This window comes from Halichoerus grypus, chromosome 14, assembly GCF_964656455.1.
Source record: "Halichoerus grypus chromosome 14, mHalGry1.hap1.1, whole genome shotgun sequence".
NCBI lineage: Eukaryota > Metazoa > Chordata > Mammalia > Carnivora > Phocidae > Halichoerus > Halichoerus grypus.
Window position 1 is genome coordinate 10,093,342 of NC_135725.1, and position 15,392 is coordinate 10,108,733.

The 15,392-nt window shown below is 48.9% G+C and overlaps 1 protein-coding gene across 1 annotated transcript; it reads right to left on the minus strand.

Annotated features, from left to right (window-relative positions):
• Positions 1-1,751: 1,751 nt before the first annotated feature.
• On the minus strand, positions 1,752-15,160 carry DMRT3 (doublesex and mab-3 related transcription factor 3). Its single transcript, XM_078062158.1, has 2 exons — positions 14,695-15,160; positions 1,752-2,719 (listed from the first exon to the last, which is right to left on the minus strand). Exons 1-2 carry the CDS (start codon positions 15,158-15,160, stop codon positions 1,752-1,754), a joined length of 1,434 nt encoding a protein of 477 aa, XP_077918284.1.
• Between the last annotated feature and the right edge of the window lie 232 nt (positions 15,161-15,392).

Below are 15,392 nucleotides of genomic sequence, written 5' to 3' on the forward strand. Positions count from 1 at the left end.
TGCTAATGTCAAAATACAATCCTAACAACAATAGTATTTACTTTTAAACTCACTGGTAGGTACCTATGTGCATGAAATACATATTAGTCCAAATAATATGAATTTTTCCCCAAAGATTCTCATTCCCAAAGTGTCCTATAGAAATAAAGATGAGATTTTTGTTGTAAGTATCTTTTTTTTATCCCCCTGGGACGCATCCCAAGAGTGGTTGGCAGCTGATAGGAGTTCCTGTCCCTCAGCTGAGGGAGTATCTCAGGCCAAGAGGATTTGCCCTTCTCCCTTCCAGACTCAAGAGCCCTTCCAGACTTATTCTCAAATTGGGAGCTCTTTCTGCATCCTCGTCATGCAGAGGCTTTTATTTATTTGCTTTCTTACTTTCCCTCTCACTTTGTAAGTTTATTGTCTGACTTAAGCAGTCCTCTTTGCTTTCAAGCACTTTGAAGAATGGACACAGCAAGAGAAGTGGTTACTGTGGGCACCACTGAGTATTATTTGAAAACTCTCTTTTTAAAATACCTGAGCAAGAATGCAAAAGGTGAGCTTAATTAAAAGTAATCATAGCTCTCATTTTCTCAAGGGCTTTCTCTATGTCAGGTACAGTGCTAAGTACTTTACTTACTCCTCACGTTGTAAATTGTTTCGTTTTACTTTATTCTTTAATGGGACTCTCCGTTATCATCCCCGCTTATCTTGGACTCGTGGACAGGTGACTTGGATAATAGACAAAAAGCATTCTCTTACACATTCTCTTACACATAGGCCCTCATACATATCTGCTGAAGAATTAAATGAATGAGTGGAGGGACTGAACTGAGCTCTATTCTTAAACAAAAATTCCCAGTCTTTCTGAATGCAGCCCCCAAACTTTGCCATTCATTTTTCTCAAGGAATGTCCCATTCCACTGATCCCTTGATTCCTCATCCGTGCGCTAGGAAGTAGCTCTCACATCAAGCTTCTCTCTTTAGAGATCCTCTTTCCACAAGTAGAAATGACATAAACGAAGATGGTCTCCTTAGTTTATTTTTTTTCTAGAGTCCTCAGCATGCTACATTAACCTGACAAAGCTTAATCTTGTGTTCATTTCACAATACATTTCATGCAGTTCACAGCTGTGATTGGATTTACATTGACATCACGCATGTTTCAATTCAGCCCTGTGAGAAGAAGAATTCTTAATGGAGTTTGTCTCTGAAAACTGTCCAAGCTTAAATAAGCATGTGAGCGGATCACTCTATTCCTAAGTGCAGTCTCTCTCTAAAATGCAAGAAGGATTTTTAGCATAAGAATATAAGGTCCCTGTTTATAGTCCATTTGCAACGGAACCACTTGCTTTCGCTTTTACATATCCTGAGGAACCCTCTTTTGGGAAACCACATTCAAGCATACCATTTTCTCGGATATTCCGGGTTGAGTTTGGGAGCAAAGCTGACCCTCAGCTTTCCATCCCCAAATAAATCTTGCGCAGACCCGGCTTTCCCAAGACTATTCTTAGCATTAGACTCTCTTTCACAACAAACATTCAGCACTAAAGCCACAGAGCAGAGCTATTTGGCATTTTCCAATGAAGTGCAAGAAATTAAATAAGTTATTTTTTTTATTGCTAAGGTATAGAATCAAGCAGTCACTTTGTCAAACAGAAGGAAAGGGTATACACAGGATGTGGCCTCTCCTCGCGGGAGGGGGGGGTGCCCCCGGGGTTTCAAATGCACAGAAAACGTCACCTGGTCACACCACCCAGCGGGGAGCGACTTTAGGAGGATGTGTTGAGTATTCTAGAGTCTGAGGAGTCGGACCTCTCGTCATAGTCCTCCTCGGTGTAAATGGACTGCTTCGCCACCATGGGACAGCCGTCGTCGGGGATGGAGAGGCGGGGGTCCTCGGCGGCGCGCGCGGGGAGGACAGGCGAGCTTCGGAAGACGCTGGCCGAGTTAGTGGGGAAGGGGCCCACGTACTGGGACCTCAGCTGGTACTGCTGCTGCAGGGTCATGGTGTTCCACAGGGTGACGTCGTTGGGCAAAAAGGGGCTCGACTGGTTCCTCGCCAAAGTATTCCTCAGCATCAGCGGGTACCGGGGCGGCTGCGGGAAGGGATGCTGCAGGGGCACGGCCAGGGGGTTGGGGACAACGTTACTAGAGTCGGCGGAAAACCTCAGCGTGTCCGGGACCCTGAAGGCCGAGCCCACGGACCACTTGGAGGAGGAGAGGGGGTAGGAGCTCAGGCTGTGTTCAAAGATGTGCCCGTTGGGGGGCAGCACCAGCCCCTCGGGCTCGGCCGCAGTTCGGTCGGCCGCCGCGCACCCCGAGGAGCGGCTGGACAGCAGGACCTCCACGGCGCTCACCAGGTCCCCGCCGCAGCCCTTCAGGATGAGCTCCAGCACCGTGGGCTTCTGGTTGGGGAATATTTTTTTCAACACTTCCAGGGGCGGCCTGTTGGCTTTCAAGCTGAAGGGCAGGGACACCGTCCCCGAGGGGCCCTCGATCAGCAGGTGGTTCTGCTCCGCGTGGTACTTGGGGCTGTCGGGGCGGCTCTCCGGGTTGCCTCCGTTTTTCTGGACCGCGTAGCCCCCTTCGTCCACCGACACGATCTCGGGGCTCTCGGGGGTGAAGCAGCCCTTACTTTTGGCCACATCCGGGGAGCTCCTCTGGTCGGCGTCTTTGTCGCTGAAGGTCTCCGTGTTGTCGGCTGAGCCGCTGTCCCCCAGCCGTTCTTCCGTCAAATCTGAAAAGCAGAGACAGCTGGGTTAATCCTTTCCTGGTGTGCGTAAAGAGGAACAGATGTGCTCGGGAGAGAGCCCCACACAGGCGACGTGGAAGGGGGAATGCGACTGGGTGGGTGCCAACACACTGGACGCCTTTCTTTATCTTTCTTTCTCTCTTTCTTAAGTCATCGCTACACCCAATGTGAGCCTTGAACTCATGACCCTGAGATCAAGGGTCTCGTGCTCTAGGACTGAGCCCGCCAGGCGCCGCCCCGCCCCTCCCCCAGAAAGCCTTTTAAGAATCCAAACCACCTCATTGGCGAATGTGGGGGAAAAAAAAAGACTAAACAAAAATCTAGAAACTGGAGTGATTTCTCAGGCTAATGTGCGCAGAGAAGCTTGCCTTGAACACAGAACAGGGATATGATATCTATAACCACAAACGATGTAGCTGTCATTAGCAGTGACGATCTAAATAGGGACCCTCTGTAGGTCTAGGAACAAACGCAGCCCAGGGAAGAACGGGAAAATGAGCTTGGGTTTGTCTTCTGGCTCCTTTTCTGCAAGTGAGGTGGCTGGTGTCACCTAGGGACATCATCAGCTGGCTCACGACCCATATATCCATAGAAGGGGACTTTCATATTTTAAATCCACTTCCAGATTTTGCGTTACATATGTCTTGTGAACTAGTCCTATGTTTCCTCAGGTTATCATGTACAATAATCAATAGAATTACCAGAAAGAAGCCTCTCTGCATCGATATCTTTCTTACAAAGCCACTCCAGGGACCGACAGACTCCACTCGGTCGCCTGCAACTTGCACTAGAGGGGCAAGTAAAACCAGCTGTGAATTCTGGATGGTGGGGCAGGTCGCAGGACAGGAAGGAAATGGCTGGAGAGATGTGTCAAACTGCACAGGGGGCATGACCCGTCCATGAAACAAGGTGCCCATAACTCCAGGACCATGGGTGTAAAGAGGTGAAACTGTTTCATGAACTGTTTTATTAGTAAGGTTCATGGAAAGGATTTAAAGATACCTTCTTGAATTATACCAAAAGGAAAGAAAAAGTTTCCCAAAATAAAGCAGAGATTTGCTGTGAACTAAAGCAGCTACAAATTTAACATTTTGACCTAAGACATTAGCCCCCAAAGGGCTAGTATTACAGCGCTAAGCACGCAGAAGGGAGTAGACTGGATTTCCTTGCAGTGGGAAATACCAACAGACCTTTATAATAAAAGAACATATTCTTTATTAACATGCTATATGCAGGTAGGTTTTTATCCTTTTGAAAACACTGACTAGCTGTCTCTCCTCAAAGCCAATGTAACTGATCTAAACATGGAAATTATTACTGACCCAGTTGTCAGGGTGTAAACAGTTGGTCGGCCTGTGTTTTCTGCTGCCCAGCCTGAATAGCTTCATTGTCGCCTTCTCTGGGGGCACACCTGATGATATTTAGAAAGCCAGCCAGTGAAATTTCATCACAGCACCTTCAAAAATCTTCCTCCTCCAATTTGTTGTTGTTTACTTTAAAAGCCTTAAACAAAGGCCCATTTAGGAACATTCTTCTAATGTGGGATTTATCTTCAATATAATGGAAAAACAAAACGTTGATTCTTCACAAAGCAATACGTATGTGCCAAGCAAAGATAAATGCATTTTAAAATAGGCTTAAACTATCGGTGCAACTGGCAGTCATAAGTCTGATACAAATTCACACTTATCCCAAATGTGCATTTTAAGTAAACTACTGCAAGGTTTCTATGTGGGGATCATCTGCAGCCCGCAATATTAAGCCAACTTGGCTTTCTATAACACCTCTGAGACGTGCAGAAGACCTATTTTTGTAAGAGACATTTGACATCTTCCCTCCTGCAACTCCCCAGAACAAGGGACCCAGAGGTCATCTCCTGAGTGAACCTGGTATTTGTTCCTAATCCAAAAGAGAAGAACAACAAAAAAGCTTCTACAGATCCACACTCTAATCAGCTAGATCTATCTACATTTTCCTGACTCACGACTCCATGCGTACCTCTTGGCAGTTTCTCTGTTATTAAACACTTGAAAATGAGTGGACAGGGACGGTGCGTTCACCCAGCACTGACCTCAACACACAATTGGACTTCTGCCCCTGCTCAGTGGAGCTTGGAGAAACGAGTCAAAGACACGCCCCAGGTAAATATAAAATAAAATTATGCTTTAAATACTGTGTACCTCTAAACAGGGTTTTTAGATTTAACTTCAGCTTTCCTTACCTATTCTTATCAGTATCAAGTAGTTGTATCCCTGTAATATACAAGATATTGAAGGAAACAGAAAAAAAGGAGGTGAAAAATACCAGGAAGTTTAAGACTGGTCCTAAACTTGTGGGATTTATTATCTCGTTGGGCAGATAAGATGCATGTGCACGGAGAAAAGCAAACACAGCCAGAAAGAACTTGCTTCCTATCCAACAGGATACATACTGTACACAAAGGTTCATAGGAGCATCATCTCCAACAGCCTAAAGGTGGGAGCAACTCAGGTGTCCATGGATAAAGAATATGTACATACATACAATGGAATAGTAATCTCAAAATGGAATGAAATTCTGACACATGCTATGATGGGGACGAACCTAAAATATGCTAAGTGAAATACGTCAGCCACAAAAGGACAAATATTCTATGATTGCACTTAGATGAGGTACCTAGAATAGACAAATTCACAGACAGAAAGTGGAATGATCGTTAGGGGCTGGGGTGGCGAGGGGGGTGGGGAGGGACTGAGACTTAGTGAGTCACAGGTATAGGGCTTTCAGATGATGAAAAAGCTCTGGAAATGGACAATAGTGGTGGTGGTACAACATTGTGAAGATACTTAATGCCACTACATTGTACCCCTAAAAATGGTTAAAATAGTAAATTTTATAGTATGTGTGTTTTACCACAATTAAAAAAAAGAGAGATAGAAAGAAATACGACACACAGTATCAAAGCAGTGTAAGGGATGGTGAGATTTTTTTTTTTTGGAAAGAGAAACAATTGGTTCTTCTAGGAAATAAAAGGTACAGCTAGGAAGCTCAAAACTTAGCTGTTTTTTGAATGAGTGAACCTAAAGATGGCTTCCTATTTTAAAAGATCATTCTTCTCAGGGTGTCTGGCTGGCTCAGTCCATGCAGCATGTGACACTTGATCTCCAGCTAGTGAGTTCAAGCCCCACATTAAGGGTAGAGTTTACTTTAAAAAATAAATAAATAAAAAAAAAAAGATAATTTTTCCCACCTGGATGAGCTGCAAACACTGAAAACATTTGTGGAAAATGTGTTGAGGTCTATCACCAAATTCACTCTTCCACAGAACACTCCAGAAGAAAGTGATTCAAAGAGCAGAGGTTCAGCCAGAGAATGATGTTCTGGCAAATCTGACACATCCCCCATTATGAAAATGTATTATTATTATTTTTTCAAAACGGCAAAGGATATACTACCCCAATCCACTGGATCCTGGATGACAGGACCCTAAATCTGACAATAAAAATTCCACCTTGGTACCTATGTGTCTGTTCTGCAGACGAGGGCACAGCAGAATCTTATATGGGGGCCAGCCTTGTTCACCAGCTGGGAACCCCCAGACTGCAAACACCACTGCCTGGCTGATTTTCTGGCGTCCCCCGTTGCCCCTGCTATGGTGGCATGCCCCGAGCAGCACGTGTTTCTGGTTACTTCTCAGGGAGTGGTGGTGGTGGATGGTGCTGACTCATCCACACTCTCTTCTCAGGTTTTGGGGTGATTGGCCTCTCCAGCTTGGTGTCCAGGCTATGGCCACATGGTAAAGAGGTTAAGCGGGTGTCCCAGGAATCAAATCTACAAATTCAGGGCATTCCAAGCAACTGGGCTCAGTACTGCTCATCCTGTGTTCCAAGGGCGGACAGAAGACCTTGAAGGAACCAAGGAGTAGGGCACAGCAAGGCTTTTGTGCACCTGAGCAGCCCATGAAGTCTTGCCCCAGACTGTCCGGTGAGCAGAATCCCTCTTCACAGCCCAGGCTGTTGGGCTTGCAAACCTGGACAAGGGAAGACTAACCTCTCACCTTGTGCCAAGAATCCTACGTCACCACCTTAATTTCTGAAGGGCAGAGTGTGGAGCCCGTGCGATTTTGTGGCACGATCCACCATCGGTTGTACTGTTAGACCTAAACTAGATGTACTGTACATTATTCTATAAATACAGACTGTCACAAGTAATTATAGAGGGTGGCTTTCGAGCCCAGTGATAACATGTCATTTAATAACAGGCGTTGCTTTACATCTCTAGCTTTTATTTTCCTAAATGAACTTTATAAAATGTTCATGTTGGTTTAGAACACAAAGGCCTTTCTAGATGCAGAAATGTGACGCTGCCAACCAACAGAATGAAAAGGGAAATAGTCCCCGAAACACTTTACCCTCTTTCTTCTGGAAACTGACACCCTAATTCCTAGAACACAGGGAGTAAGAATATACTCCAGCTGATAACGTTTTTACCCCCTGGCATATGGGTGCAGAAAGCCAGACCTACTAGTCAAAAAGTAGAAAGAAATCAGTTGCATCTGAGATTCCAAATCACCTACTGAAAGTGATCCAATCTGCTGTTTCTAATGCTTAAGCATTCAGGTATTTGAAAAACCTTACTACTCACTCTTCAAGTTCATGTTTTTCATGATAGAGAAATATTCCTAGCCACCCATGAACGAAACCCTTCACTCAGGTCAAAGTATGTAGAAGAAGTAGATATTCGATTAAGAAGGAAATTTTTTCTATCAACAATAATGCTACCAACTTCAAAAAATACATACATAAGCCTGAAAATAGCTACAAGACTTCTTTTTCCCTTTGGGTACAGACTAGGGAGAGGAACTGAACACTCACACAATCTAAAACTACAGTTGGCAAAATCTTTCCTCCTTTAGAGGACTTTTTTATATGAAAATGTAGTTCTACATTAAAAAAAAAAAAAAAACCCTAGGTATTCATTTCAAATATTTTGGGGAAGCCTACCACATACATGAAATAAACATACACATAAAAATGGAGAATCTTTCAGACTTAAATGTGGTGGGTTTTATCCATTCAATCCAATTATATCTACAAAAACAAAATATTATCTTGAATGAAAACACAAAAACATTGGCATAGAGAGGAATGTTTCCTAGTACAAAAGTCACTGGACTTTTTTTTTTTTTTTCCCTTTTGAAATCATGTCACACATTTTGGAACATGGATTGTATGTCCTCTTCTGTTGACTTGAGCTTTGGGGGACACACCTCTAACTGTTGCCTGATGGGTCGTTTTCCAAACACACAAATCTTACAGCAAGGACAGGAAGGAGCCCAGGCAGGACTGGGCTTCTAGAAGAGACCAATACCCAGTCAGAATGCTAACAGGAGACACACTTTTTTACATTTTCTGTTATCTTTATTTCACACTAGAAGTGCTGAATCATAAAAAACAAAACAAAACAAAACAAAACCCTGAGTGGCTGAAAACATAAAGTACAGCAGGGAATGAATATCAGTGGAAAATCTTTCCTTTTCTTCCTGGGTTGGGGGATGGGGGGACTTGTGAAAAGTACAAGTTGTCATGCTTTGCTTTTTAAAAAATCATTAACAACACAGGATGGTTCCTTGGGATCGATATTTGGGGGGAACATTGGTATAGAAATGTCAGAACTTAAGGAAATAAGGCTTGCAACTGTGGACTTGTATGTCTTGCAAAAATTTAGTTTTGACCCCTTCGTTGACTCAGGAACAATTTTCAAGAAGCAGGAGGAAAATGGCCTATAAATCTCCATGTTTATTCGGAACGGATAAAAATGCAGCTGGCTATTCATTCAACCATTTAACAAAAACCCTTACGTCTCTTACTATGTGCCCAGACACTGTATTAGGTAAGATTATACAGAGCTGATCAAAACATTGCCTCTTGGCCACTGAGAGGCTCACAGTTTAACTCTTCTGTAAAATTTCCACGTTATCTGCGTGTTTGGTCAAATTTTACACTGAAACATAGCCAGTAACTCAAAGGCCAGCAGCTGGGCAGACTACGGTGTATTCATAGCGTTCATACTGCTGCAAACATTCCCATGTAGAGACACGGTTGCAACAAACATTCATAGTGAACTAATAAAATAAACGGTGAGGGGGGAAGCAGAAGACCAATCCCAGCTTCGTAAAATGTACACCTGCCTAGTCATTGCAATAAAAAAAAGAGAGAGAGAGATTAGAGATTCAGTAAAGAACTGACCCATTCCGAATGTTCTGTTTTCCATAATACTGTTAAGTAGTTGATTGTGCTCATTTTTTAAATAGCTGTTTAATTATAAAATAAAATGGAAACAAAAAACCCACAGAGGTTTTCCTTTCCCCTTAGTTTCTTTGGAGAAGTCTGCAGGGCCCAGACAAGGGGATGATTCCCTAAAGCCTGTGGGACCCTGGAGAGTGACAGGACATAATTCCAGGGTGAAGGACCTGGGATGATCAGTTGTTCACTACTCAGGCCCTGATCTCTGCCGTGAGCACCCACGTGTACCCCAGTTCAAGGCCCACTTTGCCGGGAGGGCCACATGGGAGGAGACCTGGAAATCCAGAGACCCAAGGAGCCAGAACAGGTTAAAAAGCCAAAGAAAGGAGGAAAACAAGAGGGGAGGAAGAGGGGACCAGAGGGACAGTGGAGGCAGGCGGGCAGGCAAATAGATTCAGAGCTCCATCCTCCACCCCTGTCAGAAAGAAGCGCAACATTTCCAGAAAGGGGCTCCAAGTCCTCCGGGGACGTTGATTTATGAAGATTTACTCACTTTCTCTCTGTAAAGCTGTTAGCAGAAAGTGCTGACTGCCTGAAGCAAAGAATTTCTCATCAATGCTCTTTGATTGTATTTTGCAAACAAAACGCCTGTTGCTTGGTAACATTTCACTTCAGCCTGACCTTCCCCGAAAGTTATTGCTATCAGATTCGATTTACACTGTCCTCCGGTGATTACTGTAATCTTTTAAACCCGGGACTTCATCCATCAGGGAAAAGAAAAGTTGGTCTTGTAAGTCGAGAGCCCGGCTGTCCGCCAGATTTATAACCCAGAGGAGTGAGATAGGGTGGGGGGATTCTTTCCCGGAGGGCAGTGGACCTGCGGTTCCCAGACGCGGAAAACGCGCTCTCTTTCCTGCCAGCCCTGTCCTGGGCGCCGCAAGAGGGACACGAGGGGCCCCACGGAGAGAGAGAAGCTGGCGGACGCGCCGGAGCCACCCCCACCCCGACGGGCGCCCTGCGGGGGGGCGCTGCCTGGGTTTAGGGTTGCCGGACAAAACGGCAGGACGCCCCGTTAAATTTGAACTTCAGATGAATAATGAAAAAGTGTTTTAGTCGAAGGATGCCCCGGGCAATAGTTGACATCCTATTTTTTGTTTGTTTGTTTGTTTGCCTATTTGCGCTTTTTTTGTTGTTGCTGAATCTGGCAACCCACCGAAGCTGGGGAGGCAGCAGGGAGGGAGCGGGAAGGGCGCGGAGGGGCCGCCGGCTTCCCGCCCCTGCAGCGCGCAGCTCCTGGGCCCTGCCCTCGCGGCCCTCGCGTGAGCCGGGAGGGAGCCTGCGGCCCCCGAGGCGGCCCGGGAAGCCGGGGCGGGCCTGGGAGCGGGCCTGGGAGCGGGCCGGAGCCGCCGCCTGCAGTCCCCCCGGGACCGGGATCGCGTGCTAGGGGCCAGCGGCCCAGGGCGGCCGCCCCGCCGCGGCGCACGCCTTTCTTGGGTTCCCGCTCCGCTCCCCTGGGAGAGGAAAGCCCCGGCGTAGGTGCCTCTGGGGGGGGGGTCCCCCTCCGGGACGCTGCCCCGGCCCACCGTCGGCACCTGCTGCGCCCCCCGGCAGCTGTGCGTCCTGCGTCCCACCCCTGCACCAGCCCAGGGGAAAGGTTTGCAAGAGGCCACGAGTACGGGACCGCTTGAACCTCTGCATTTGGTCGGTTTTTGTGTTTCAAAGGGCTATTATGAGTCGGGTTCCTCGCCCCAAATCAAGCCGTCTTAAATAACCAGACCCCCCCCCCGTTTTTTTTAATTCATAACTACACTTCATGAATGACTTTGAAGTCTTTCTCGCTTTTTCGTTTGCTTCTAGTCTATAATCACCAGGGTTTCCCATTCTGGCCGGGGACCGGTGATCGGGTAACAATCATTACACTTGCAGGTGCGTCTATCTCTTCTTAAAAAAAAAAAATTAAAGTACAATTAAATATTAGGAAGCAGACGGGACAGGACTCAATCAAGCTGGAGCAAAAAAGCACAGAGCCGGCATTAAGTTGCTAAGAGGTGCCGAGCAGGAGATAAAACTAAATAAAGACAGTTTTCTACAATCTCCTTACTTCTCTCCTTGTAGGTCTCTTGTTTGCTCCTTTTCAGGAGAAACACACAGAAAAGGAGTTCCTACATTCCTACCTGATTCTGTTCTTCTGTTCCTAACCAAATATGCTGTTTTTTATTTCTTTTCCTTTAAGAACATTTTAAAGAACTTGTGTACGATTTACTTTGTAGACAAATGTAGGAAGAATCTATAACCACGGGTCTTTCCTTGCACAGCCCCAGGGTACCCAGGACACGCTCCTGGGGAGGGGGAGAAGCTGGGGGTGGGGGAAGGGATGAGAACACAAGAATGTAACTTTAGCTCCTCACCTTGGTCGTGACCCTTAACTTTCCTCAGCTCTTGAGCCCACGTCCTGAAAGGCTGGCTTGGCTGGTTGAAGCTGCTGACTCAGATACACTAAGAGCTGAAAAAAGTTCACACTTCCCATGATACTTTCATGGGGGGGGAGGGGAGAGGGTGAAGAGGATGAAGAGGGAATTTAGGAGAATAGGTGAGTCAGTCGTATAAAGAAGCTTAAATTAGAATTTGGGGCTCGATCAAAATCTAATAATATGAGGCCAGTCATAGGCGATAATCAAGGAGCAAGGGAAATTACACCCAGAAGGAAAAAAGAAGGCTCCAATCCGGAACTAGAAGCAATAACATTAGAGTAGGAAAATTCTCCTTAAAGCCACCGCCACATTGAAAGGGATGCTCAGCGTACTCCACTGTTAGATAAAACAACCCCCACTCCTTTAAAGAATCTGTAGCGGAATTTTGGGATAGAGATTTCTTTGCGCAACACAACTGAATTGTGGTGTGAACGAGTCACTCCCCCAACGGGGCGTTTTTCCTCCAGCGGTGCCCAAGAAATGTACCCTTCTCTAGGGCAAGCGGGTTTCTCAAGGATTTCTGGAGAGGGAAAGACTCCTGAGTCTGTATTCAATGTCGCCATAGCTATGTACTGAAGAGGCCCTTTGCAGAAAGAACCAACGGCATTTTTGATATAGATATCACAAACAAGCACATCTCTATAATGTGCCAGCCGACATGTAGATTCCTAATGGTCTGTGAACTTATTGTACACGTGGACCTACGATTCTAATAGAGCGTCACTTACTTCTCTAAATGCAGTGAGCTACTTGTTCAGGAGTATCTGATTCGCTGCTAAATACGCATAGCATGTTACATACAAATACATTACAGAACAGCTGCAAAAAGGTGTAATACACACAGCAACGGGTCTTCACACTAGACAGTTTTCCCTGACTTAAACCCCAAATGGGCTTCCTCCATATAAAGCAATGCACCTGTAGGCTCGCCTTCCTAATGGGAAATAATTATCTGTTCTTTTCCTGCCTCCTCCCACCTTTGGATTGGTGATTGGCTATTTTTTAAAAGCATGGAATTAGGGGGTCGAACCGATTGAAAGAAGAGAACAAAAGTTATATAAAAGAATGTGCAAAATATGCAGCCTGAGGAGCTGGAAACTGGGCTTTTGGTTCCTGATGGCTCGGGTCCCCCAAAGCCTAGTCTCCTGTTCAGTTACTTGTTTTCAATTCGGAAGGCTCAGGCGATCCCCAAATAATTGGTGTGGAGTAAAAGAGAGCGCACCAAGGCTGGTTTCTCCAGTTGAATGGTCTCCCTCCTTTATTCCCCCAAAGCTGGCTACGGCAGCTTCTACCCCGCCTTCCCCTTCCTTCCGGCTCTCAAGACCCCTCCTCCCTTGGTTGTTTTGGTTTTGCAACTCTTTAGAAACCTTGAACTCTGGCTATCCCAAAGACTGGTTTCAAGAGCGCAGGGTGTGAAAGAATCCCCTCTTGGACAAAGACTCCAGAACCCAATGCCCTTGGGGTGCTGCTGGGCACATGGCCACACACTGCCACGCAGGGCCGGCTCCTGTTCTGCCACCGGGGCGACCCAGACAGGGAAACTGGAAATGGAAAGGTTAAGAAAAGTTACCGGCATGGGTCAGCTTCTAGAACTGGGCCACAACCCTCCTAGTTACTTGTCCTAACTTAAAGGAGAAAAGCAAAAAGAATCTTCTTGAATCTTCTTTCTCCTCGCCTCCCATTCCTCTATGGCAAATGTATAAATACAAAGAGATGAGACGGACAAAAGATTGCCGAGGCGTGGGGGGTGGGGGGTGCTCAGTACTCACACAGACCCTTATACCCTACTTGGGGTTAAATATCCACAAAAATCCATGTTCAGCAAACTGTCCTCTGTGCACAAAACGCCCAGTCGTACTCTTCACGTAGATATTCTCAGCGCTTCAGGCCTGCAGAGCGTAACTGAGCAACAGGACAGCAGACCGACCTGCGCCGTCCAGGCTGCCTATCAACTCACCAGCGAGTCTGCATCTCCTCAGCTCCACACAGCAGTCCAGTGCTCCCAAAAGCATCTCTCCAAAAGCCAGGGCTAATGTATTTCGGGGGGGGGCGGGGTGTAGGCAGAATCTCTATCACAGCTCTACCTACAAGAGGGCTCTGGGCCTTCTAGGGCCTGTCCTCTCCAAATTTCAGTATAGCCCCTACTCGCTTCCTGGGAAGATGGGCTTTTTACCTGTGTACCCTCGGCCCGGTCCAAGGGAACATCAAACACACGTCCACTGAATTCCAAGAGCCTAAAATCACAGGAGCACTCGGCTGGCAAGGACAGCAAGCCAGAGATTCCCCAGGAGGAGGAGAGAGACTCAACTGGGGTCTGCAGGGCCGGAGGAAGGAAGCAGATGGAAGCGGGGAGGTGGGCTGTGGGAATATGCCCACCTCCAGGACTCTGGGCAGACTCACTCTGCAGCACCGCAGAGGAGGAGACCTCGGAAGTGGAGGTGAGAGAGGCTTTTCTTCAAAGCCGCCGCTTAGTAGCAAGGGGCCCACCACCACATCCGCCCAGAACCGGGGAAAGGGCTGGGCAGAGGTGTCCTTCTCCACTGTAGGACAAGCTTTAGTTGTATTTCTTTAAACCACAGAGACCAATGAGGGCGGCCGGAGGAATGGCCTTAAAAGATCTGAGCAGCTCCGCAAGAGCTGGGTGCGCCAGATTCGGGGTCTCCCGCTACCATTTCAGGAAGCTTTCTGGCCCTTTTTACTAAGCTTCTAAATAGGGCTTCCTTCAACACATCGCAAGAAGCTGGAAGCCACAGGGCCTTACTAGAAAGGCTTCGGGTTCACTCCAGTTCCCTGGGCCGGAGAAGCACGCCCAGCTCAGGCTGGCCAAGCCTTGGCCTAGGCTACAGTTCCCTGCACCTACCTGTCCCAACCTCCAAAGGCGAGGCCCTCTGTACCCGCAGCCAGAAAAGCCCGGCCGCGCAGTGGGGTGTGTGCCCGCGCGGGTTTTAACGTGGTCCTGCTTCGACCTCTTTATTTACCGGCTGGAGCGGCCACGTTCCCCCGGGGAAGGCGTCTGGCGAGCCCGACGCCCAGTCCCGCCGTTTGGCTCGCCCGAGGCACCTTGCCGGCAGGTGCCTGGGCTCCACCTGCTCCGGGTCCAGCCTGAAGGCCGGCCTGCGCCCGGAGAATAAGAACCGGCCTGGCGAGAGGTGGGCGGCGAGGCCCGAACGCTTCCTGCGGGCCTCCCCCGGGCCAAGCCGCCGCGGCCGCTGCGAAGTTTTCGCCCACGCGCCGCGCCCGGCCCGCGCCCGGCAGACGCTCTTACCTGGCTTGGCGAGCGGCGCCTGCAGCGGCCCGGGCTGGGGCTCGGCGGCCCAGCGCAGCGCGGCGGCCGCAGCCAACTCCACGGCGGGCCGCGGCGGCGGCGGCTGAGACGGCTGCGAGGTCGGCGGCGGCTGCGGGGCTGCGGCGGCGGCGGCGGCGGCGTCCCCCGGCGGCGGGGGGCCGGGCAGGGCGCGCAGCGAGTCCGGGATGAGGCTCTCGAGGCTCTCGTTGGCCTGCTGCCGGCGCAGCGCCACCTGCGCGGCCATGACCCGCTGCCGCTCGATGATGAGGATGCACTTCTCGCAGGTGCAGTCCTTGAAGCGGCAGTAGCGCTTGTGGCCCTTGAGCCAGGACAGCACGCCGTGGTTGCGGCAGCGCGCGCACTTGGGCGTGCGCTGCAAGGGCGCCCGCGGCGGCTGTGACACCGGGCCGCCCATGTACAGGTAGGGGGAGCCGTAGCCGTTCATGTCCCGGACTCCAGGGAGAGCAGGCGGGCTGGCGGCGGCAGCGGGCCGGGGGGCGCCGGACGGCGGGGCCGGGAGGCCCGCTCCGGGGCGGCCCGCGGGCGGATAGGTCCCTGGTCCCGCAGCCCCGGCGGCCGCGTGCGCTCCGGGATGGCGGGGGGTGCAGCCGCCGTCTTCACGGATCCCGCAGCGCCCGCAGCCTCAGCCTCCCTCGGGTGCTCGGCAATCCCCCGCG